The sequence below is a fragment of the Balaenoptera borealis genome (assembly GCF_965194805.1).
Source record: "Balaenoptera borealis genome assembly, chromosome: 1".
Lineage (NCBI taxonomy): Eukaryota > Metazoa > Chordata > Mammalia > Artiodactyla > Balaenopteridae > Balaenoptera > Balaenoptera borealis.
In genome coordinates this window covers 40,467,486-40,494,254 of record NC_138860.1, presented here as the reverse complement: position 1 = coordinate 40,494,254, position 26,769 = coordinate 40,467,486, and the positions used below count along the sequence as shown (strand labels likewise).

At 40.8% G+C, this 26,769-nt stretch overlaps 2 protein-coding genes across 2 annotated transcripts in view; both read left to right on the top strand.

Annotated features, from left to right (window-relative positions):
- RD3 (RD3 regulator of GUCY2D) overlaps positions 1 to 26,769 on the top strand; it is a 411,139-nt gene that overhangs the window by 309,615 nt on the left and 74,755 nt on the right. Inside the window, exon 2 of the mRNA XM_082400739.1 lies at positions 13,655 to 18,232. The gene's annotated coding sequence lies outside the window, so the exon portion shown is untranslated. The remainder of the gene's footprint in view (positions 1 to 13,654; positions 18,233 to 26,769) is intronic.
- SLC30A1 (solute carrier family 30 member 1) lies at positions 1,759 to 9,626 on the top strand. Its single transcript, XM_082400287.1, has 2 exons — positions 1,759 to 3,104; positions 4,786 to 9,626. The coding sequence occupies exons 1-2, from the start codon at positions 2,492 to 2,494 to the stop codon at positions 5,688 to 5,690; spliced, it is 1,518 nt and encodes a 505-aa protein (XP_082256413.1). The 5' UTR covers positions 1,759 to 2,491; the 3' UTR covers positions 5,691 to 9,626.

Genomic DNA, 26,769 nt, shown 5'->3' with positions numbered 1-26,769 from the left:
GGATATCTTGACCCAAACGTGGCTTCCCAATTTCTATATAGGAGCAGCTGGTTAGAAGGAGGTTTGAGGCTGTGTTTACATACATGAGCACATAAACATCAATTGTCTACACCAAAGGAGAGGAGATTATGGAAGTCCCCAATCCCTTCTCCCCACTCCTTAGCGCTGCCACCATCCAGACTTCAAATTCAGCACCTTAAAAACAGGCCCAGTATTTTCCCCTTAAAATCAGCTCCTTGCACCCCCTTCCCAACTTCTTCACCTGTTTAAAGCAATATTTACCTTGTCAAGTTAAAAACCATCTTTGTTAAATTCTCCTCATCAGCTTTCACTCTCCCAATATCCAGTTAATCAAGTCCTATCAATTCTTCTGTAATAAATGTCTCAGAAATTTTCCTCCATTCTTTTCTATTCCAGAAGAACAGAAATAGATGAGGATCTGGCCCTCTAGTCTGGGTGGGGAGATAAGAAACACACCATACACAAGTGAAAAATCTTTTATAGAAATAATAAAAATATTTTTTTAAATGAAAAAACATGCCCCCAAACAAGCCTTGTTTAACAGACCCCGAGGCACTGGCTAGCACTACCTTTGTCTTCCAGCAGTCCAGAGCAGTTCCAGGTCCTTCCTGCTGTTCAGAGGCTGTGGAGAGGCCTTTGGGAGTCCAGTTCAGGCCACTCTGACTCCAGCCATCTCTCCACTTGTGAAGCAGGAAGGCTTCACTTTCAAATTAGCTAATCTCCACTCAGAGCACAGCACATATGTATCCAATCTAAACTAGTGTTGGCACAATTAGGAGTATTTCATCGTAATTTAAATTTTTATATGTTTATATTTTACCTTCACCTGGACAGAAGCTCATTCTTCTGTATTCTTACTGCTCCTCCCCTTCCCCATGGCAACCGACACAGGGTTCTGCTGTTTCTAGCCTATAAATAAAATGTTAAGTCATAGAGCCTTAGAATTTTAAAGTCAGGAGGAATCTTAAGAGTTCCTCTTGTCCAATCCTTTACTTCATAGATGGAGAAACAGGTCTAGAGAGATCGGTTGACTGGCCCAAAGTCACACAGCTGGCTAGTGGCAAAGCAAGGACCAGAACCCAGGTTTCTCCTGCTTTAACTCCGTACCCTAAATGGTCCTTAAATAATCAGTGACAGAAATATAGTACTTCACACAAGCTCTCCTGGGGATGGTGGTGATAGGGATGATTTGCTTTATTGAAACATTTACAAAGATTCCGTCCATCCCCTCGCAGGACCGCCCTGAACTAACTCCTCAGCTCGGTGTTGAGCAGAGTCACAAGTTACGTGCTGCACTTGTTTATGAGTCTGTCTGCCTAATCTCGGTTCTCCGGACAGGAGCGACCACCCGAGGGCCCCGCACACAAGGGCTCCCCCTCCCGGACCCTCCCAGGCTGCCGTCTGTCACAGAGCGGCCGCGCGGCCCGCCCCACGTGGACCCGGCTCGGAGGATCAAAGTCTGTTTGCTGGCCGGCGGGGGGCTGCGAGAAGCTGCAACCCCAGAGCAAAAGCCCCGCCACGCCTGGGAGACCCCTCCTGTCTCGCCCTGTCCCTCCCCCTCCTGCTGCACGCGGCCCGCGCCCCCTTCCCTCCCCCACGACGCCCATCGCTGCACCCGGCCGCGGCCCCCGGCCCACGCCCGGCTCCTGAAGGGAAAGGCCCCGCCCCCCATCTGTTGGCGCTGTGACACCGCCCCCTCCCGCCCCGCCGAGCCTCCATCCAATAGCGAGCGCGGATGGGCGGGGCGCGACAGCTGTCGTGAGGGGGTCCTGGCCAATGGGGAAGCTTGCCGGGCCTGGTGGGCGGGACGGCGAGGCCTTGTCACGTTCGGGTCCGTGTGAAAACGGGGGTTCCGAGTGCAAAGCAAAGTTTTTTTGTAAACCGTCTGCAAAGGCGGGGGGGCGAAGAAGGCGCCCGATACCGGGCCGAGTGCAGCTGCTGTGGCCGCCGCCTCTTCAGCTCTTCAGGCGTTGGCTCCTCGGTCCGAGCGACCCCGGAGGGAGACCAGCGAGGGGAAGACCTGCGCGGAGAGCCCGCAGATGCTTGGAGCCTTTGCAGCGCGGAGCTGCTGGTCGCCCGCCCCCGCCGCTCGCCTGCTCCTGCTCCGGCTCTCCGTCCGCGGGCTCCGGGAGCCCCAGCTCCCCGCCGCCGCCGCCGCCGCCCGCTCTAGGTGTGGGGGCTACTGGGGCTGAGCCGGGCCTCCGCGCCGGCTCCGAGGACGGACGCCTGAGGAGCAGCGCGCCGCCGGCCCGCCGGGGACGCCCGCAGGCGCGGGGGCTCGGCGGCTTGACCCCGGGCTCGCCCCTGTCCGGCCGCCGAGGCCCCACGGCAGATTCCCGAGCGGCCCGGCTCGGGCGGTGAGAGCCCCGCGCCGCCCTCTCTCCGTCGCCGGGTCGCCGGCCCTCGGCGCCTCGCCGCCGCCACCTCACGAGTGTCCGGGCCGCGCTCGGCGGGCTCCTGAGCCGCAGCCATGGGGTGCTGGGGTCGGAACCGGGGCCGGCTGCTGTGCATGCTGATGCTGACCTTCATGTTCATGGTCCTGGAGGTGGTGGTGAGCCGGGTGACTTCGTCGCTGGCGATGCTCTCCGACTCCTTCCACATGCTGTCGGATGTGTTGGCGCTGGTGGTGGCGCTGGTGGCCGAGCGCTTCGCCCGGCGGACCCACGCCACCCAGAAGAACACCTTCGGCTGGATCCGGGCCGAAGTGATGGGGGCTCTGGTGAACGCCATCTTCCTGACCGGCCTCTGCTTCGCCATCCTGCTAGAGGCCATCGAGCGCTTCATCGAGCCGCACGAGATGCAGCAGCCGCTGGTGGTCCTCGGGGTCGGCGTGGCGGGGCTGGTGGTCAACGTGCTGGGGCTCTGCCTCTTCCACCATCACAGCGGCTTTGGCAACGACTCCGGCCACGGCCACTCGCACGGGGGCCACAGCCACGGCCTCCCCAAGGGGGGCCGCGGCAAGAGCCCCCGCACCGGGGGTAGCGACAACAGGGCCCCAGGTGAGCAGGGTCCCGACCAGGAGGAGACCAACATCCTGGTGGCCAATAGCAGCAACTCCAACGGGCTGAAACTGGACCGGACAGGTGAGGAGAGAAAGTCGCCGCCGCAGGTGGTTGGCATTGGGGAGCCCAGACCCCGGGATGGCCCCGGGCAGGATGTCCCGCACGCCCCCTGGTGCCTGAGCCGACCGCGCCGCGCCGCCTACCTGGCCACTCCTTCCCGCTCCGGCACTCACACCCCGCCTCGCCCGGAGGACGCGGCCCCCCTTTCAGCCCGGTGTCAGGAGCCGGGGGAGCGGCTCCTGTAGATGGGCACCGTGGTGGTGAGAGCGGGCAAAAGGTCAGGAGGTGACCGTCAGCCCGCTGCGGTCCGCAACCGCACTTAACAGTCTTCACAGGCTGTCGTTTCAAGAGGCTTGTCTGATTTTGGCGTTAGCAGGATCAAAAAAATGCTAATTTCTTGGGCCTATTGGGAAACGGAGAGAATCCCCACTTGGTCCTTAGTTGTTGGCTGTTAGGAACCTTGCTCTGCCCAAGTAGTTCTTATGCCCTTCAAACAAGTTCCTTAATATTGTATTCGGGGCTATCTAGTGATTGACTCTCCTGAGCTCAAAACCCTCGTTAAAGGTTTCTGTCATGAGCAGCAATGTATGTTTCAGTTAATTTTCTAAAATCTAAACCTAATCCTGAAAATCCTAGACTTAGAACCTGTATGGGCATGTTTAACATTTCACTTAGGATTTTTCATAATCGTACTAAGATAAAAGTGATGGTAATTTATTCATCTTATATTTTTAATGGATAGTTTTCATTCTAAACATTAAGCGCGCTTGAAGGAAATTGGGAAATGAATGTTGAAAGAAAGGAGACGGGTAAAGGAATCAACCTAATGCCCTACTACCCAAGCTCAGTGATGTTAACAATTTGGTGTATTTCCTTCCACTTTTTTCCATTTACATCTATTTACCTAGTTGTATGATACCACATAGACAGTTTTCCTCTTTCCAAGATGCAGGATATCATGTTAATGAAATTCAAGTTGTACATTGAAAATATTTAATAAACAATTGAATTTCCTCTCACTCCCACTCTGCCAGGTGTTATTCCAAAGAATATTAAGCTGCTCTGGTGTGTATAATTCCTTTAAAGGATCCGCACGTTTGGTTTAGGAGCTAGTAGGGTAGATAGTGATCATTTAGTTCCAACTTTTCCTGAAGTCTCTGTGATTGCTGATAGGTTTTTATTGTTGATTTGTCAGTTTCTAAACCTCTTCTATCAAGAGACTCTATCATTTATATAAATGATAAAAGTTTAAAAGTTAACCATAACACCTTAATGACTACGAAAAGTGACTAGACCTCTGCGTCAGGTCAGCCATTTGTATTAGACTTATCCATATTTGCATTTAATTTTGGGTGATAGCGTTCAATTTTGTTTTCTTTTTGGTGTATGCCAACAAGTATAGGAGAATGTTCACAGGACCCCACCCCCACAGAAAAGGTGAACTTTATTTGGAGGTGGGAAGGTAGGAGAGGAGGGTGGTTAGGAGTATGGGGAAGCAATATCATCTTAATGACTTAATTTAGCCCTGACCATTATGTCCTGGCTTGTTCCCAGTATGTCAATTTATATTAAATCGCTCCGAGCACATTTCTTATTATGTTTTATTAAAAATTTTCACTTCTATCACTTAAATGGAATTAGGCAAGAATGTTTATATAAACACTTTAGATGTGTTTGATACAGAATTTTTATTTCTTTGTAGATCCAGAAAAGTCCAGAAATGATGCAATGGAAGTACAAGTGAATGGGAATCTTATCAGAGAACCTGACCAGGTGGAATTGGAAGATGATGATGATAAGGCTGGACAGCTTAACATGCGTGGAGTTTTTCTGCATGTCTTTGGAGATGCTTTGGGTTCAGTGATTGTAGTAGTAAATGCCTTAGTCTTTTACTTTTCTTGGGAAGGTTGTCCTGAAGGGGAGATGTGTGTGAACCCATGTACCCCTGACCCCTGCAAAGCATTTGTAGAATTAATTAATAGTACTCATGCAACAGTTTATGAGGCTGGTCCTTGCTGGGTGCTATATTTAGATCCAACTCTTTGTATTGTAATGGTTTGTATACTTCTTTACACAACTTATCCATTACTTAAGGAGTCTGCTCTTATTCTTCTCCAAACTGTTCCTAAACAAATTGATATCAAAAATTTGATAAAAGAACTTCGAGATGTTGAAGGAGTTGAGGAAGTTCATGAATTACATGTTTGGCAACTTGCTGGAAGCAGAATCATTGCCACTGCTCACATAAAATGTGAAGACCCGACATCATACATGCAGGTGGCTAAGATCATTAAAGACGTTTTCCATAATCACGGAATTCACGCTACTACCATTCAGCCTGAATTTGCTAGTGTAGGCTCTAAGTCAAGTGTAGTCCCATGTGAACTTGCCTGCAGAACTCAGTGTGCTTTGAAGCAATGTTGTGGGACACGGCCACAAGCCCAATCTGGAAAGGATGCAGAAAAGGCCCCAACAGTTAGCATTTCTTGTTTAGAATTTAGTGACAATCTAGAGAAGCAGCCCAGGAGGACTAAAGTTGAAAACATCCCTGCTGTTGTGATAGAGATTAAAAAAATGCCAAACAAACAACCTGAATCATCTTTGTGAGTCTTGGAAAAGATGTGATATTTGACTTTTGCTTTAAACTGCAAGAGGAAAAAGACTCCATTGAAATTCTATGTTTGCCAAGTAGTGTAATTGAAGTCCTTGTCTGGTCACACCATTTAATTCTATTTTTGTAAGAACATAATGGGACTGCTTAACAGAGTTCTATATTACAACTTTGTGATTATTAGTGCAGAGTACAGCTATGCTGTAACAGTTTTGGAAAGCCAGTTTTAACACTATGTTACATTTTTGTTTAAAGTAAGTATAAACCTTATATGACATTTGATTTCCAGTTTTTCCATGGTAAAAAAATTAGGGGGATAAATAAATTAAAATTGTTACTGGAATTTCTCTGCTTTTCTTTTCCCCCAGTGTTATATTTTGTTTATTAGAATTATAAATGCTGGAACTTTAAAAATCATCAACAGGTTTGCTTCTTTTGACATTTTATGTAATATTTACTTGCCCTTTGAGATCATTGCATAGCATAATGGCAACATTTTAAGAATGACTCATGAAAATTATTAGAAAAAGTTCCTTTTTTTCTTCACATGGGGGTATTTATGATACTGAAGATCAGTTACTATTCTGTATCTTATATTGCTGAGTATTATTCTAACAAATAGTGAAATAATTAACAAATTGAACTGTAGTGTACATATAATAGGGCATATGGGGAGTAGGAGTAGGAGCAGGGACGAAAGTTTACCAAATTAAATATTTAGATTTTTGTATGTTAATATTCAAACTACATTTCTAAATTATTCTGAGAATTTTAACCTTTTTTTTTTTTTTTTAAAAAAAAACATGGTCTAAAACATGGACATGTTCACCAGCATTACTTTCTTTGAAAGATTGGCATTGGGAACATTGAGTTGAAAGTTTACTCATAAAATTTATACAGTAAATATTTTTAAGGACATTAAATTTAATCTAATAACTACATGTTAAATGAAAGCTTATTAATCTAATCTTTTAAACTGTGGGTTTTAAAAATAACTTCAGAGTTAGTCATTTCACAGTGACCAATCATGAATGGATTCAAACAGAGCTTTTTGAGCCCAACCAGCAATGCCTGTGCTCTGCCAAGAGCCATTGACTTGGGAGAAAAAAGGAATCTGAAGGTTAATGCAATTTGGATATTAAATTCTCAAAAAGCAAAGTTAGTTAAGGCACAATTAATAATTGAGATTCTGTAAGTCATTCTGTCTTGACATTGCTCAGATCTTCCAATAGTAGCTTATTTTGCAAGATGCCATAATATCTACACAGGAAATTGTTCTTAGCTATTTCATTGTTGGTATGGATTCCAAATCCATACACAAGTATTATTTAAGGGTATTTAAGTTATATTTTTCTTGATAGGGAGGGGTTATGCTTTGTGAAGAAACTCGATTTTTGTCCTCAAGAGGATGAATATTAATATCAGTTATCATGTATAGCTCTATTTTTCTAGAAACGAGGTATCCTGACTACTTTAGTAACTTTTATAGCTGACTACTTTTGGGATGGCTACCTTTTGGGATTTGAAATAATTCATTATCTAATGGGTCTTAAGATGAAAATGGTGGCATTTGACAGTTAACTTTTTAAAGGGATGATCTTTTGTGGTAGATGGTGTGTTTTTTTCCTAGTATAAGCCTATTGCTGGCAATGGGCCTATTTAAGAACACCCGATTTTTCCAGTGAGAATGAGGTAATTTTAGGAACACAGTTTGTAAGTTCACATTTGCTATAATGGGCCAAAACCATAACCTGCCAATTTGCAATACATCTTTATCATTTAATACTTTTCTCTGATATTGTGTATTTCAATTCCTAAACTGGGTAGTTACTTTGAATTTTGCAAACATTTTTTTAAACATGAAATTGGGGAATCTCATGGGTGAACAAGAGAAAGCTTCAAATTGTATCATGTACATTCCTGATTTAACACTTTACAGAACCATTTTTTGAAGATCTCAAAACAGTTTATGTTATAGAAACATGTCAGTAATGATACAAAAGGATAACTGGTAAAATATATTACATTCAGTGAGGTTTTCTTTACAATGCTCTGTTGGGTCTATTTCTTAAAGGTTGTGTAATGCATAAGACATCGACTGAATGAGGATTTTTTAAAATGGTGTATAAGCATGGGACAAGGGCTTTTTTTTTTTTTTTTTTTCAAAAGTGCTTTGAAAGTAACAGCCTTTAGATTTCAGTTATTTCACTTTTGATAATTTTAAGTAACTCATGTAACAAAGTGGTACCATAGGATTCTCTTTTTTCAAAGGACTTTTGTCATAATAGCAAAATCAGTGGGCACTGACTCACCTTTTGAGTTTTAGCAGAGAATTATTTATTTCTTTACAATGCACTTTCTAACCCATTTTTAGCTATATTAGCATTATCTTTTTTAAAAATGCTTTTATATTTAAATATTGTGGGATTTAAGTGTCTTTTCCAAAATAGCTTATTCCTTCCTGCAAGAAAATGAGGGAAATACCATGAATTATTAGGAGACTTAAACCCAATATTTAAATGCTGTTTTATAACACTGCATCAGTTTTAGGAGGTGCATCTCGCCTGCTGGCTCTTTTATATTTGAGCAAGATCAGTGTATTTAGAATATGTGTTTAGAAATGTGTCTGTTGTCTCAATTTAGTAAGAAGGAGGTGCTACATGTGCCTGAATTAAAACCAACCCAGACATTTTTTCCAAGCCAAATGCCGCCTTAGTGATGAGAGAGATTTAATTCTCCATTGTCACGTTTTAGTTTATATGATTTTTTAATAAGGTTTTTTTTTGAAGAGCATCTGTGCTCTAAAAGTATGGACTAGAACCTAAAAGAATAGTCAGAAACTCACAAACACTTTGCTGTATGTATTTTAACATTTTAGAAAACAATATATTTGAATAACTACGGTATGTAATTTGAACAGGAAAAATTTCCATCAAGAGCACCTTGGAAAATCACAACAGGTAGAAGACTATGTTAATATGTTTGTATCTTTGGTAACATCCTCAGTTAATTTTGAATTTTTGAAAGTTTTGAGGGAAAAGTCCTATGGAATCTAATGTGAAGTATTTAGTAGGCTAACTGGTATTGAGTTGAAGCTTTTTACCGTTTTTAAGCAGATACCATTTGATGAAATGTCATTTACCTGCTGTCCTAAGATGTTCATACATACGCAAATAAGGAGAAGAATCCTACCATATAGAAATATTTATTTTAATAGAGTTTCATTTAAGTCATAAAACAGTGTTAAAACTCTTGGGAAGGTGGAGGGTCTCTCGTTTTTTAAATTGAAACTGTCATACAGTGTTTGACCATCTGAAATGGGAATTGTAATAGCACTATTTTGATGTAGCTCTACCAATATTATGTGACAATGCTATTTAGTTTTACTAACAAGCTCTGGAATACTTAGCAGTCATTTTCACTGGCACAAGAGCTTTTTGTATGTCATTCAATTTAAACTTTTAAACCAAAAACTTTATGGTTTAGTGTCTTTGGCAAAAAGATGCTGAAGGGAATGTAACATACAATTAATATGTGGTTATATATAAAAAGACACAAAAAATTGCCATGTTATGGTTCTGCCTTGAAACAGCACAATGAAGTGTATCAGTGTATTCTGTGATTCTTTATGAAACTTACATGTTGTGTTGTTCTGTGTCTGCCATAGGGTGTCCTTTGGGCCAGATGTGGCACAGTTAAATGCAATTATCATCTCATGAAATGCAGATGCAGATAAAATGTTTTTAGTGCTGCAACATTTTACCTAACTTTTGTATGTTTTCTGACTGTGCGTTGTTTCCAAAGCTGTTCCTACCTCACCATGAGGCTTTATGGATTGTTATGTATTATAAATGTTCTTTATGAGACAGACTACTGTGTTTCTTCTCATTTATTAAAAGTTAAGTAGAAAAATAAACTAATTTTAATATCTAGTTCATTGTTTTGTGCATATGGCCTCCCCTTCTGTGCTAAGCTGGGTTATGTAGAAGAGAGTTGGACTTCAGTCACTGAAAGGGAAATTTCAGCTTAACGTGTTCCTAGTGTGCAGGGTGACCAGGTTACAGGACAGTGGTGTGGAAGAAAACAAATGTGGGTAAAAATTGCCGTCGAAATTGAAAGGGTAACAATACAAAGGCTCACTAACAAATATTCAATGGATATGAAATGTTTTTGTTATAAGCATTAAACTCACAAATTATGTAGTTACAGGTTAACCTGCTCCTTTTAGTACTTGTTATTTATTTTTTTTTAATTTGTAAGCATAGTTACTAACAAGGATTATTGAATATTTTACAATTATGTAATCATCTGGAACTATTGACACAAGAGCACATTAATACATGAGTTTGGTTGTATGAGTTCAGGACTGTCATAAATGCAGTCTCATATAAAGAATTTCTTAAAAGAAATTGTACTTCAGTTGGGAGATAAACAGTTGAGAAATCAATGGACAATAAATGGCAGTAGATAATTAATAGAATTGATAAAGACAATAGACATTCCAAAAAAGGGATAAAAATCTTTGGACAGGATTTGGGTAGGTTAAAATTGATAGGGGTAGGGGTTGAGCGGTAAGGGGGTGCAGAGTATAGAGGGTTGAGAGTCCAGGGGTAGGAGATCGTGAAAAACAAGGTTAAAAGTGCCATGTCAACAGATTTGAATTTGGTTTTATAAGAATGGAGGAGACATTCAATTTTTGAGTGGATAAATGAGAAAGTGGAAAGGCTATTGTACAGGATAGATTTGTAATGGGAAGTAGACAAAGAGACCGGAAGACATCAGTTTACTAGGTATTCAATGCTAAGAGCCTGAACTAGTTCCCAAATACACATGCCCACGTCTACATATACAGTACAGCAGTCTCCCCTTATCCTTGATTTCTCTTTCTGAGGTTTCAGGTACCCAAAGCGAACCGTGGTCCAAAAATATTAAATGGGAAATTCAGAAACAAACAATTCATAAGTTTTTGGGGGTGGTGGTGGGATGAATTGGGAGATTGGGATTGACATATATACACTAATATGTATAAAAAAGATAACTAATAAGAACCTGCTGTATAAAAAAATTCAAAAAGAAAAACATCTCATGTTTTACATTGCTGCCTTGCTGCCATTCTGAGTATATGATGAAATCTCTCACTGTTCTGCTCCATCCTGCCCAGGGATGAGAATCATCCCTTTGTCCAGTGTATCCTAACCATTAGTCACTTAGTAGCCATCTCATCAGATATATCAGATTGACTGTCAAGGTATCACAGTGCTTGGTATACAAGTGTCCCTTATTTTACTTAATGGCCCCAAAGCGCAAGACTATTGATGCTGGCAATCGGGATATGCCAAAGAAAAACTGTAAAGCGCTTCCTTTAAGTGAAAAGGTGAAAGCTCCTAGTGAGGAAAGAAAAAAATCATATGCTGAGGTTGTTAAGATCTACGGTAAGAACAAATCTATCTGAAATGGTGGAGAGAGAAAAATTAGTGCCAGTTTTGCTGTTGCCAGTTTTGCTGTTGCACCTTGAACTGCAAAAGTTACAGCCAAAGTGCATGAGAAATGCTTAGTTAAAATGGAAAGGCATTAAATTTGTACAGTAAGATATTCTGGGGACTTCCATGGTGGCACAGTGGTTAAGAATCTGCCTGCCAATACAGGGAACACGGTTCGATCCCTGGTGCGGGAAGATCCCACATGCCGTGGAGCAACTAAGCCCGTGCACCACAACTACCGAGCCTGCGCCCTAGAGACTGCGAGCCACAACTACTGAGCCCGTGTGCCACAACTAGTGAAGCCTCTGCGCCTAGAGCCCATGCTCCGCAATGAGAAGCCATCACAATGAGAAGCCCACACACTGCAACAAAGCGTGGCCCCTGCTCGCCACAACTAGAGAGAAAAGTACACACGCAGCAAAGAAGACCCAACATAGCCAAAAAATAAATTGAAGAAAAAAGTCTACAAACAGTAAATGCTGGAGAGGGTGTGGAGAAAAGGGAATCCTCCTACACTGTTGGTGGGAATGTAAATTGGTACAACCACTATGAAGAACAGTATGGAGGTTCCTTAAAAAACTAAAAATAGAACTACTATATGATACAGCAATCCCACCTGGGCATATATCTGGAGAAAACCATAATCTGAAAATATACATGCACCCAAATGTTCACTATTTACAATAGCCAAGACATGGAAGCAACCTAAATGTCCATTGACAGAGGAATGGATAAAGAAGACATGGTACAAATATACAATGGAATATTACTCAGCCATAAAAAAGAAAGAAAGAATGACATTTGCAGCAACATGGATTGACCTAGAGATTGTCATACTAAGTGAAGTAAGTCAGAGAAAGGCAAATATCATATATCACTCATATGTGGAATCTAACTGAAAAAAATGATACAAGTGAACTTATTCACAAAACAGAAACACATTTACAGATATTGAAAACAAACTCATGATTACCAGAGGGAAAACATGGAGTGGGGGAATAAATCAGGAGCTTGGGATGAACATACACACACTACTGTATATAAGATAGATAACCAACAAGGACCTACTGTATAGCACAGAGAACTCTACTCAATATTCTGTGATAACCTATATGAGAAAAGAATATTAAAAAATGAATATATGTATAACTGAATCACTTTGCTGTACAACTGAAGCTAACATAACATTGTAAATCAACTACACTCCAATAAAATAAAATTTAAAAAAAGAGAAGACAGTCTTTTCTCCACTGTATATTCCTGCCTCCTTTGTCATAGATTAATTGACTGTAGGTGCTTGGGTTTATCTCTGGGCTCTCTGTCCTGTGCCACTGATCTATGTGTCTGTCTTTGTGAGAATACCAGACTGTTTTTGGGTTTTTTTGAATTTTATTTTATTTTTTTATATAGCAGATTCTTATTAGTTATATATTTTATATATATTAGTGTATACATGTCCATCCCAATCTCCCAATTCATCCCACCACCACCACCACCCCCCACATTCCCCCCTTGGTGTCCATACTGTAGTTCTCTACATCTGTGTATCTATTTCTGCCCTGCAAACCGGTTCATCTGTACCATTTTTCAAGGTTCCACATATATGCGTTAATATAAGATATTTGTTTTTCTCTCTCTGACTTACTTCACTCTGTATGACAGTCTCTAGATCCATCCACGTCTCTACAAATGACCCAATTTCTTTCCTTTTTATGGCTGAGTAATATTCCATTGTATATATGTACCACAACTTCCTTATCCATTCGTCTGTCAATGGGCATTTAGGTTGCTTCCAGGACCAGGCTATTGTAAATAGTGCTGCAATGAACATTGGGGTGCATGTGTCTTTTTAAATTCTGGTTTTCTCTGGGTATATGCCCAGTAGTGGGATTGCTGGGTCATATGGTAATTCTATTTTTTGTATTTTAAGGAACCTCCATAGTGGCTGTATCAATTTACATTCCCACCAACAGTGCTAGACGGTTCCCTTTTCTCCAAACCCTCTTCAACATTTGTTGTTTGTAGATTTTCTGATGATGCCCAATCTAACTGGTGTGAGGTGATACCTCATGGTAGTTTTGATTTGCATTTCTCTAATAATTAGTGATGTTGAGCAGCTTTTCATGTGCTTCTTGGTATTGGTATGTCTTCTTTGGAGAAATGTCTGTCTAGGTCTTCTGCTCATTTTTGGATTGGGTTGTTTGCTTTTTCAGTATTGAGCTGCAGGAGCTGTTTATATATTTTGGAGTTTAATCCTTTGTCCGTTGATTCATTTGCAAATATTTTCTCCCATTCTGAAGGTTGTCTTTTTTTCTTGTTTGTAGTTTCCTTTGCTTTGCAAAAGCTTTGAAGTTTCATTCGGTCCCATTTGTTTATTTTTGTTTTTATTTCCATTACTCTAGGAGGTGGATCAAAAAAGATCTTGCTGTGATTTATGTCAAAGAGTGTTCTTCCTATGTTTTCCTCTAAGAGTTTCATAGTGTTTGGCCTTACATTGAGGTCTTTAATCCATTTTGAGTTTATTTTTGTGTATGGTGTTAGGGAGTGTTCTAATTTCATTCTTTTACATGTACCTGTCCAGTTTTCCCAGCACCACTTATTGAAGGGACTGTCTTTTCTCCACTGTATATCCTTGCCTCCTTTGTCATAGATTAGTTGACCGTAGGTGCATGAGTTTATCTCTGGGCTTTCTATGCTGTTCCATTGATCTATATTTCTGTTTTTGTGCCTGTACTATACTGTCTTGATTACTGTAGCTTTGTAGTATAGTCTGAAGTCAGGGAGTCTGATTGCTCCAGCTCTGTTTTTTCCCCTCATGACTGCTTTGGCTATTTGGGGTCTTTTGTATCTCCATACAAATTTTAAGATTTTTTGTTCTAGCTCTGTAAAAAATGCCACTGGTAATTTGATAGGGACTGCATTGAATCTGTAGATTGCTTTGAGTAGTATAGTCATTTTCACAGTGTTGATTCTTCCAATCCAGGAACATGGTATATCTCTCCATCTGTTTGTGTCATCTTTGATTTCTTTCATCAGTGTCTTATAGTTTTCTGAGTACAGGTCTTTCACTTCCTTAGGTTGGTTTATTCTTGGTATTTTATTCTTTTTGTTGCAATGGTGAATGGGATTGTTTCCTTAATTTCTCTTTCTGATCTTTTGTTGTTAGTGTATAGGACTGCAAGAGATTTCTCTGCATTACTTTTGTATCCTGCAACTTTACCAAATTCATTGATTAGCTCTAGTAGTTTTCTGGTGGCATCTTTAGGATTCTCTATGTATAGTATCATGTCATCTGCAAACAGTGAGAGTTTTACTTCTTTTCCAATTTGTATTCCTTTTATTTCTTTTTCTTCTCTGGTTGCTGTGGCTAGGACTTCCAAAACTATGTTGAATAATAGTGGCAATAGTGGACATCCTTGTCTTGTTCCTGATCTTAAAGGAAATGCTTTCAGTTCTTCACCATTGAGAATGATGTTTGCTGTGGGTTTCTTGTATATGCCCTTTATTATGTTGAGGTAGGTTCCCTCTATGCCCACTTTCTGGAGACTTTTATCATAAATGGATGTTGGATTTTGTCAAAAGCTTTTTCTGCATCTATTGAGATGATCATATGGTTTTTATTCTTCAATTTGTTAATATGGTGAATCACATTGATTGATTTGCATATGTTGAAGAATCCCTGCATCCCTGGGATAAACCCCACTTGATCATGGTGTATGATCCCTTTAATGTGTTGTCAGATTCTGTTTGCTAGTATTTTGTTGAGGATTCTTGCATCTATATTCATCAGTGATATTCGTCTGTAATTTTCTTTTTTTGTAGTATCTTTGTCTGGTTTTGGTATCAGGGTGATGGTGGCCTCATAGAATGAGTTTGGGAGTGTTCCTTCCTCCGTAATTTTTTGGAAGAGTTTGAGAAGGATGGGTGTTAGCTCTTCTCTAATGCTTGATAGAATTCACCTGTGAAGCCATCTTGTCCTGGACTTTGTTTGTTGGAAGATTTTTAATCACATTTTCAATTTCATTACTTGTGATTGGTCTGTTCATATTTTCTATTTCTTCCTGGTTCAGTCTTGGAAAGTTATACCTTTCTAAGAATTTGTCCATTTCTTCCAGGTTGTCCATTTTATTGGCATAGAGTTGCTTATAGTAGTCTCTTAGGATGCTTTGTATTTCTGTGGTGTCTGTTGTAACTTCTCCTTTTTCATTTCTAATTTTATTGATTTGAGTTCTCTCCTTCTTTTTCTTGATGAGTCTGGCTAATGGTTTATCAATTTTGTTTATCATCTCAAAGAACCAGCTTTTAGTTTTATTGATCTTTGCTATTGTTTTCTTTGTTTCTATTTCATTTATTTCTGCTCTGATTTTTATGGTTTCTTTCCTTCTACTAACTTTGGGTTTTGTTTGTTCTTCTTTCTCTAGTTCCTTTAGGTGTAAGGTTAGATCGTTTATTTGAGATTTCTCTTGTTTCTTGAGGTAGGCTTGTATTGCTATAAACTTCCTGCTTAGAACTGCTTTTGCTGCATCCTATAGGTTTTGGATCATGGTGTTTTCGTTGTCATTTGTCTCTAGGTATTTTTTGATTTCCTCTTTGATTTCTTCAGTGATCTCTTGGTTATTTAGTAACGTATTGTTTAGCCTCCATGTGTTTGTAATTTTTACATTTTTTCCCCTGTAATTGATTTCTAATCTCATAACGTTGTGGTCAGAAAAGATGCTTGATATGATTCCAATTTTCTTAAATTTACTGAGGCTTGCTTTGTGACCCAAGATGTGATCAATCCTGGAGAATGTTCCATGTGCACTTGAGAAGAAAGTGTAATCTGCTGTTTTTAGATGGAATGTCCTATAAATATCAATTAAATCTATCTGGTCTATTGTGTCATTTAAAACTCATGTTTCCTTATTAATTTTCTGTGTGGATGATCTGTCCATTGGTGTAAGTGAGCTGTTAAAGTCCCCCACTATTATTGTGTTACTGTTGATTTCCTCCTTTATAGCTGTCAGCAGTTACCTTATGTATTGAGGTGCTCCTATGTTGGGTGCATATATATTTATAATTGTTATTTCTTCTTCTTGGATTGATCCCTTTATCATTATGTAATGTCCTTCCTTGTCCCTTGTAACATTCTTTATTTTAAAGTCTATTTTAACTGATATGAGAATTGCTACTCCAGCTTTCTTTTGATTTCCTTTTGCATGGAATATCTTTTTCCATCCCCTCACTTTCAGTCTGTATGCATCCCTAGGTGTGAAGTGGGTCTCCTGTAGACAGCATATATATGGGTCTTTTTTTTTTGTTTTTTGTTTTCATTATTAATAGATGCATGTTTTATTAAAGGTATAAAGACCAAAGATTTGTAACTTTAATAATCCAGATTCTTATTTTAAATTCACCAACATTATTATTTATTTATTTTACCATTCTTGTTTTTTTTTAACATCTTTATTGGAGTATAATTGTTTTACAATGGTGTGTTAGTTTCTGCTTTATAACAAAGTGAATCAGCTATATATATACATATATCCCCATATCTCCTCCCTCTTGCATTTCCCTCTAGGTCTTGTTTTTGTATCCATTCAGCGAAACTGTGTCTTTTGGTTGGAGCAATTAATCCATTCACATTTAAGGTAATTATCGATATGTATGTTCCTATTACCATTTTCTTAATTGTTATGGATTTGTTTTTGTAGGTTCTTTTCTTCTCTTGTATTTCCCACTTAGAGAAGTTCCTTTAGCATTTGTTGTAGAGCTGATTTGATGGTGCTGAATTCTCTTAGCTTTTACTTGTCTGTAAAGCTTTTGATTTCTCTGTGGAATCTGAATGAGATCCTTGCCAGGTAGAGTAATCTTGGTTGTATGTTCTTCCCTTTCATCACTTTAAATATATCGTTCCACTCCCTTCTGGCTTGTAGAGTTTCTGCTGAGAAATCAGCTGTTAAGCTTATGGGAGTTCCCTTGTATGTTATTTGTCATTTATCCCTTGCTGCTTTCAATAATTTTTCTTTGTCTTTAACTTTTGTCAATTTGATTACTACGTGTCTCGGCATGTTTCTCCTTGGGTTTATCCTGCCTGGGACTCTCTGCTCTTCCTGGACTTGGGTGGCTATTTCCTTTCCCATATTAGGGAAGTTTTTGACTATAATCTCTTCCAATATTTTCTTGGGACCTTTCTTTCTCTCTTCTCCTTCTGGGACCCCTATAATGCGAATATTATTGCATTTAATGTTGTCCCAGAGGTCTCTTAGTTTGTCTTCATTTCTTTTCATTCCTTTCTCTTTATTCCATTCTGCATCAGTGAATTCCACCATTCTGTCTTCCAGGTCACTTATACATTCTTCTGCCTCAGTTATTCTGCTCTCGATTCCTTCTAGTGTATTTTTCATTTCAGTTATTGTATTGTTCATCTCTGTTTGTTTGTATTGTTAAATTAAATTCTTTAATTTAATTCTTCTAGGTCTTTGTTAAACATTTCTTGCATCTTCTTGATCTTTTCCTCCATTCTTTTCCCGAGGTCCTGGATCATCTTCACTATGATTTTTCTGAATTCTTTTTCTGGAAGGTTGCCTATCTCCACTTCATTCAGTTGTTTTTCTGGGGTTTTATCCTGTTCTTTCATCTGGTAGAAAGTCCTCTGCCTTTTCATTTTGTCTATCTTTCTGTGAATGTGGTTTTCCTTCCATAGGCTGCAGAATTGTTCTTCTTGCTTCTGCTGTCTGCCTTCTGGTGGATGAGGCTATCTAAGAGGGTTGTGCAAGCTTTCTGACAGGAGGGACTGGTGGCGGGTAGAGCTGGGTGTTGCTCTGGTGGGCAGAGCTCACTAAAACTTTAATCCGCTTGTCTGCTGATGGGTGAGGCTGGGTTCCTTCCCTGTTGGTTGTTTGGCCTGAGGCGACTCAGCCCTGGAGCCTAGCCGGCTCTTTGGTAGGGCTAATGGCAGACTCTGGGACGGCTCACGCCAAGGAATACTTCCCAGAACTTCTGCTGCCAGTGTCCTTGTCCTCACAGTGAGACAGAGCTACCCCGTAACTCTGCAGGAGAGCCTCCAACACTAGCAGGTAGGTCTGGTTCAGTCTCCTATGGGGTCACTGCTCCTTCCCCTGGGTCCCCATGTGCACACTACTCTTGTGTTCCCTCCAAGAGTGTAGTCTCTGTTTCCCTCAGTCCTGTCAAAGCCCTGCAATCAAATCCCGCTAGCCTTCAAAGTCTGATTCTCCAGGAATTCCTCCTCTGATTGCCAGACCCCCAGGTTGGGAAGCCTGGCGTGGGGTCAGAACCTTCACTCCAGTGAGTGGACTTCTGTGGTATAAGTGTTCTCCAGTTTGCGAATCACCCACCCAGCAGTTATGGGATTTGATTTTATTGCGATTTCTCCCCTCCTACCATCTCCTTGCAGATTCTTCTTTGTCTTTGGATGTGGGGTATCTTTTTTGGTGAGTTCCAGTGTCTTCCTGTCAATGATTGTTCAGCAGTTAGTTGTGGAGAATACCAGACTGTTGTGATGACTGCAGCTTTGTAGTATAGTCTGAAGCCTGGGCGGGTGATACCTCCAGCTTCGTTCTTTTTTTCTCAGGATTGATTTGGCAGTTTTGGGTCTTTTGTGGTTCCATATAAATTTTAGGATTATTTATTCTAGTTCTGTGAAAAATGTCCTGAGTAGGGATTGCATTAAATCTATAGGTTGCTTTGGGTAATATGGCCATTTTAATATTAATTCTTCCAATCCAAGAGCACAGAATATCTTTCCATTTCTTTGAATCATCTTCAATTTCCTTCATCAATGTTTTATAGTTTTCAGAGTGTAGAGCTTTTACTTCCTTGGTTAAGTTTATTCCTAGTTTTTTGTTGTTACTGTTGTTTTGTTTTTGTTTTTGCTTTTTAAAATGTGCTTCTAAAGGGGATTTTTTGTTTTACTTTATCTTTCTCATATTACTTTTTCTTTTCTTTTCTTTTTTTTTGCCACTCCTTGCCCTTGCAGCATGTGAGATCTTAGTTCCCTGACCAGGGATTGAACCCATGCCCCCTTGAGTGGAATCATGGAGTCTTAACCACTGGACTACCAGGGAAGTTTCTCATATTCCATTATTACTGTATAGAAATGCAACAGATTTCTCTATATTGATCTTGTGTCCTGGAACCTTGCTGAATTCATTTACTTGTTCTAATAGTTTTTGGGTGGAAACTTTAAGATTCTCTATATAGAGTATCATGTCATCTGCAAATAGTGACAGTTTATCAGGACTTTTTACAGCCTGGAATAAAAGTGACCATCAATGACACCTGTCCTGGGCTCTTTTTTTTTTTTAATATTTATTTATTTATAAATACTAGAGAAAGCTTGCTGTGCATGGCTTTCTCTAGTTGTGGTGAGTGGCGGCTACTCTTCGTTGGGGTGTGTGGGCTTCTCATTGTGGTGGCTTCTCTTGTTGTGGAGCATGGTCTCTTGGCACACAGGCTTCAGTAGTTGTGGCTTGCGGGCTCTAGAGCGCAGGCTCAGTAGTTATGGCACACGGGCTTAGTTGTTCCACGACATGTGGAATCTTCCCGGACCAGGGCTCGAGCCCATGTCCCCTAGATTGGCAGGCAGATTCTTAACCACTGGGCCATCAGGGAAGTCCCTGCCCTGGGCTCTTGCATCAAGTTTTAGATTCCTCTGGAAAGTGATGGTGATGAGGAAGTATTTATTGATAAAGTTATTGGGTCTTGAGTTTCTATACATTATTAAAAGTCAATGAGCTGAAAAAAATTAGGTAGCATATTATAGGGCCCCCTAAAAATTTTCATATCCTAATTCCCAGAGCCTTTGAGTATGTTACCTTATGGATTTTGCAAGGGTAATTATGTTAAGATCTTGAGATGGCTGAACCCATTATCTTGGATAATCTGGATGCACCCAATATAATCATAAGGGTCTTTATATAAGGAGGCAGGAGTATATAAGGAGGCAGGAGTCAGAGAGAAGATATGATGACAGGGATCTGGATGATAGAAGTAGGGGCTATGGTTAGAAAAAGACATTTGAAGATGCTACAGTGCTGACTTTGAAGAAGGTGGAAGAGGCCACTAGCCCAGGAATGGAGGCAGCTTTTTTTTTTTAATTAATTTTTATTGGAGTACAGTGGCTTTACAATGTTGTGTTAGTTTCTACTGTACAGCAAAGTGAATGAGCTATACATACATATGTGTATGTATATATATATATATATATATATATATATCCCCTTTTTTGGATTTCCTTCCCATTTAGGCCACCACAGTGCATTAAGTAGAGTTCCCTGTGCTATACAGTGGGCTCTCATTAGTTGTCTATTTTTTACATAGTATCAGTGGAGATGGAGGCATCTTCTTGCAGCTAGAAATGGCAAAGAAACAGATTCTTCCTTAGACCCTCCAGAAAGAACGCCTGAACCAGGGCAGTCCAGGGGTTTTCTTTAACTATACACACGGTCTGAGATTTTATGTGGAGTTATCAAGCTTAAGGGATAAACAATTTCTTAAGGGATTTGGTGGGAGTCCAGACTACCTCATGGGTTATAACAAGACCCATTCTGGGGACTTCCCTGGTGGTGCAGTGGATAAGACTCTGCACTCCCAATGCAGAGGGACTGGGTTCAATCCCTGGTCAGGGATCTAGATCCCACATGCATGTCACAACTAAGAGTTTTCATGCCACAACTAAGGAGGCCGTGAGCCGCAATCAAGGAGCCCACATGCTGCAACTAAGGAGCCCACCTGCCACAGCTAAGATCTGGTGCAACCAAATAAATAAATGAAATAAATAAATATTTTTAAAATGAATAAAAATAAATATATTGTTTCTTAAAAATAAAAGACCCAATCTGAATGAAAGGCGAGTTCATGCTGAGTGAATCAGCCTTGTATGGATTACAGATGTCATCTTGAAAAGCCCTGAGGCCACCTGAGGCACTCACCACAGCAGGCTCCATTTTCTTCTCCTTACATTTCTCCTCTTGTCCCACTTAGAGCCTGCTTCTGCCTCCTTTCCTCCTTTCTTCTTCCTCCTCTCTCTTTTCTCTCTATCCTGTTCTTCCTCACCCCACCCCTTATTAGGCGTATGACCTTGGCTGATTCAATATCTCTTGGAGTTTCAGTTTTCAGATCTGTGAGATGGAGATAATGCATTCTTTATAAGGTCCTTGTGAGGATCACATGGAACAAAAACGAACATGTATCTACCACATTCTATGCTCTAGCACTGTGCTAAATGTTTTAGCCCATGTAATTCTAATCACTCTGTGAACTAAATGCTAGTACTATCTTCAATCTAGAGATTAGGGTACTCTTACCCAGTGACGGAGGCTCTTCAAATTCCATGGTATGCAAAATGGTTAGTTCTGGAGTCAGACTGCAAGCTTCAAATCCCAGACTCACTGACTATGCGATGTTTGGTAAGGTGTCTGCCTTAGTTTCCTCATCTGAAAAACGAGGATAATAGTAACGTTTCTTTTATAGGGTTGTTGTAGATTAAATGAATCAGCATAAGTAAAGCATTCTGAACAATGCTCGCTCTTCATTCAGCGCTCAATAAATATTAGCCAGTTGGCATTTTATTCCCTTCTCTTTTCTTACTTTCCCTTCTTCTTTTCTCCTTTTTCCTTTCTTCTTCTTCTCCATTCTTTCTCTTATGTCTTTCTCTCTCTTCCTAACCCAATTAGTGCCCCTTAAGACCTTGATTAATCCCACTCTTGACTCTTAGGCTTATACCAGTCTCTTCAATGGTACCACATTTCTCTCTCTTTCTTAAAATTATTAGACTTTTTTTTTTTTTTTCTTCAGGTAACTTCTGTAACAAGCACTACCTGCAAGATAGAGAATTATCTTGAGGACAAACAGATGTTTACCTGGTGATTGATTCTATGACAGTTATGGGGAAAGAGCTTGGGGGAGGAAGGAAAATGGTTGAGGCACAAAACAAGAGAGACAATCCCAACAGTTCATGTAGGCTGTGGAGGGAGTGGGCATGACCCGTTTCCATCAATGATGACGGTGTTTGGGTGTGTGCTCTCTGCCCTCATGTTGTTGGGTAACCCGGTGGTGATTTCTGCAAAGGGCAGAGTTTGGATCTGATATGTTTGAGAACTTTCTAGCTGAGATTCAGGGATTTTATGAGAAATCCTTTTAAGGGACAGTGGTATGGCAGAGTGGAAAGAGTCTTGGATGTGCTTTTCCACTGCACTAACCCAGCAGGCCTGGCCCACCATCAGCAATTCCAGAGAAGCAGAACCAAAGGAGGCAATGACAACCATTTCCCTCCTCCTCCTCCTCCTCCTCCCCCTTCTTCTTCTAAATCAATGGATAATATAATTTTCACCTTTTTTTAAAAAATTTTTTTTTCTTACTGAACTGTTTGAGAACCTCTGAGTGTGTTGACGGTGAGCAGCTCCTGAGTCAGCAGCTCAGGCATTTTTACTGAACATCACTAGCTGCTTTGGGGCCTTGGCTGTCTTAGGGTTTTCTTTTCTTTCTTTTTTAAATTTTTTAATTTTTTTTTTTTTAAATCTTTATTTATTTACTTGGTTGTGCTGGGTCTTAGTTGCGGCAAGTGGGCTCCTTAGCTGCAGCATGCGAACTCTGTTGCGGCATGCATGTGGGATCTAGCTCCCTGACAAGGGATTAAACCCGGGCCCCCTGCACTGGGAGCATGGAGTCCCAACCACTGCCCCACCAGGGAAGTCCCTGTCTTAGGGTTTTCAATTGTATTTTCCATCTCTTAATTATAACAGACACAAGTCACAGAAGAAGCATCTATTTGAAACGTAAGTTAATGAGCAGCAAAAAAATAATGATGCTGCAGAATTGCTTCAATATCTGCTTCTCCAGATTATTGTGTCACATTCATTTGATAACTGTTATTTAATAGGGCATTAACCTGTCTACCCTCCTCCAAAATCCAATGTACAAAAGAGAAAAGATGGTGCTGATTCCATCCCATGTGGTTTTTCATTTATTGGAAGTCAAGACTGCTCTTGCCCACAGTATGGAATTTGTGGAGAAGGGCTTGCAGAGAGCAACCTGAAACCTTCTCTCTTACCTCATCATTAAAGCAAAACACTAGCATTTTGTATGCATTAAAAAAAAAAAAACCCAAAACAGCTAATTTTATTAAGCGTATAAATCAGGTCTTGAAAGCACTTTTTGTCTATTTTTGATGCTGGAACACATGGTAATACATCAACTTATATTTTAAAACTATGTATGTGTATATGTAAATATATGTGTCTACAAATACTTTTTCTTGCTTAAATAAATAAGTCAACTTACGCCACTTGTTAAGCAGCATTAGGTTGAATTGTGAGATCACATTTAAAAGGAGCTTATAGAAGAATTTTTGTGATATACTAACCTAAAGTAGTAATATTGTTTCCTTATATGTCACTTACTCTATGCAAAAGTGACAAAATACCAGGGCCTGGTGCCAAATAAGATCCTGGTGGGACAGGTGTGGTGGTTGCCGGAGGTGGGGCGGTGGGGGGCTGGTGGTGGTGAGGAGATTATCCTTGAATGTGAAAGACAAGGCAAGTCACCAGGCTGGGGAGGGCAGAGGGGTCTGTTGTCCCTGCTCTTATCAGTGGCAGGGGTAGTGCGTCAGCATTGTTAGTCAGGAGCAGCTCTGCTGAGGGATTGGGTGGAGGAGAAGTAAAGGGACATTGTGGGCACCTTTTCTCCATCAGGGCCCAGCATTTTATGCACACAAACCCATTCTACATCCAGGGTGGTGGTTAGGGTATGGGTTTTGGAGAGAGACAGATGAGGGCTGGAGTCCCACGACCTGTTTCCTGTCTTTATCACCCTGGGCACATCACTTTGGTCTCTTTGGGGATAACAGCAGTATAGCTTCATGGGATTGTTGTGAGGATTAAAGGAATAATGCATTCCTTGGCATGAGGCTCAGGAAACTATTTTTGGTCCTCACTACAATCCCAGGAGGCAAATAGTCTCCTCAACCAACCACAAAATGAGGCTTAGTGAGATTAAGTATTACTCTAGATTATCCGTTGAGATAAATTATTAAACTAGATTGAGTATTCATCTAGGCTAGGCCTAGATTCAAATCTGGGCCTTCAAAGCTCTTGATTTTTCCCTTAATGAACCACTTAAACCTGTGGGAGTTTTCCAAGATTTCACTATTCTCTGAAGCACAGATTGATTTCATTCAACAAATATTTATTGAATGCCTATTATGCAGAAGGCACTGTCCTAAGTGCTAGGGACAGAGCAGTGAACACAAATCCCTACCCTTGCGAAGCTTCTGTTCTAGTAGAGACAAGATAAAGAAGTAAAATATCATCAGATTAAATTCTAAGGAGAAAAAGATAAAGGAGGGAAGAGGGCTGAGTTTGAATTTACTTGTGTCTATATTGATAGACACAAGTGTTGATATTCTAGATATAAAGGCCAGGAAAGCCTGTATGAATGAAAAACAGATATTTGAGTAGAGAGCTAAGAGGGAGGAGAAGCAAGCCCCTCAATTTCTGAGAGAAGAGCCTTCCAGGCAGAGGAAAGAACAAAGCAGGAGGCCTGAGGTGGGAGCCAGCCAGCTCTTGGAGGACAGAAATGGAGGCCATTGAGGGAAGGTCTCTTCCAGGAAAAAATTTCTCTATTCTTTGAACAGACTGGAAATCAGATTTCTTCCCCAAAGTAGGTTTTCCTAACATTTGGACTTCCCTTTAATCAGCCACCAGCCCTTTGTTGGATCATTAAAGCATGGGGTTGAAAAAACCCTGAGGAACAGGGCTGGTTTAGTGGTGTTCTGGTTGGTTGTGTAACAGCAGTGACTGCCTTGGTGACTCAGCAGAGTTCTGTGCGTGAAAGTCAACCCACTGGATGACAGGCTCCAGCCCTGAGGCCTCTAGGTCCCATGCATCCTAGGGGTCACTTCTCTGAGCCTGACCTTGACCTCATCTTGCTGCTTGGACTCCTGGAGCCTTGAGCAAATGCTTTATCCCAGAAGTAGGGATCTCCCAGTTTGATTTTGCCTCTCTGGAAGAAGGAACCTGCTGAATGCAGCAGGCGAGAGCATGGACTTTGGAACCGGAGAATTGGTTTAAGTGCTCAGTCTGGCATTCACGAGTTATATAACCCTGAGCAAGTTATTAACCTGCAAAAAGTCTTAGGAGACTAAGTTCAAGTGTGGTGATATAGGGAGCGTGCCTAGCCCAGTGCTAGCTCTTAGCGGAAGCTCAATAGATGGTCACTACAATTATTTTCACATTTTTAGAGTACTCCCCTGCCAGCAGAACAGCCACCCCACTACTCTGTCCAATTCTTAATCCTTACCCAAGATTGATAAAATTGTGGTGCCTGCACGTCCAGAATTGCAACTGAAAATGGGCATCATGACCTCCATATGCAAAGTAAACGTGCATTGGAGCAACAAGGACTGAAGTGCGGGGTGGAGCCAAATCACAAAAGCTAGCTAAATTCAATCAACGTCTGATTACCTGCTCTTTCCTGATCTAGAAGGAGTTACATGTCTTTCCCATTTGATCTTGGAACACGGTACTCTCCTTGTTCCATTCTTAGGCTCATCATTTACAGATGGATTCTGGTGAATTGAAACCTGTTTTGAATGTGGCAAGAGAGATCACTATTTCAAAAAAATCTATGTTGCGTGTGTTTTAAGAATGTAGATTCACAGAGGCTTTGGTTTGCTAATTCAGATTTGTCATATTTTGATATTCTGTTTCTGTCTCTGTGTGTTTGCAGAATTATTTGCTTTCTGTCAAATATATCTGTGGATATCCATGAAGTCATAGATTCAAAGGCTTTTCACTAGAGTTTTACTTTCCCCATGCATGTGGGCTTTGTTGGGGGTAAAGAGTAGGTCATTGGCCTGGGATTAAACGTTTCCTGGGGAAAACCTACTTGGAACAGTGGAAGTCACTGAGTTAATGCTAATCACAAGCAATCGAAGGCCTGCAGAGATGAAGAATCTGCACCCCAGCTGCCTTCCCCTCTGTCCTAAGGCTCCTCTGGTCAGTGAGGCCAAAGCAATCTACTCAACTTTGGGGTTTAAAAAGATAAACTAAGTTTTAATTGCACAATTTATACTCAGATGCATTCTCCTAGTCAATAATTAATATAATACTGACAAGGCTCAAGGAAGTTTCTTTCTATTTGTTTTCCAGGAGTTTTTAAAAAATAATGGCTTTTGAATTTATCAAAGGTTTTTTATTCTATTTTTATGATCATATTGAAACAGGAGAGAAGAGGGCAGGGCACAACATTTAAAAGAATTACATAGCCATAGGACATGACAAAAACTGGTTAGAATCAACTAGATCCAAGATGGTGGATGATTCGATTTCCAGTAGACCTTGAGCCTCATTATATGCTCATTGTAATACATTAGCTAAATGGCACACCCACCAGTGCCATGACAGTTCTGAGGCCAACCATAAAAGGTCAAAAAGGGGGCAGTGGCCCAATTCCTGGAAATCTCCACCCCTCCCCCAAAATAACAGGAATATCCTCCCACTCATTAGCCTATGAACTTACCCAGCCCATAAAAACTAACCGCACCATATTTCAAGGCCTCTTTTGTCTTCTGAGATGGCCCACACTCTGTCTGTGG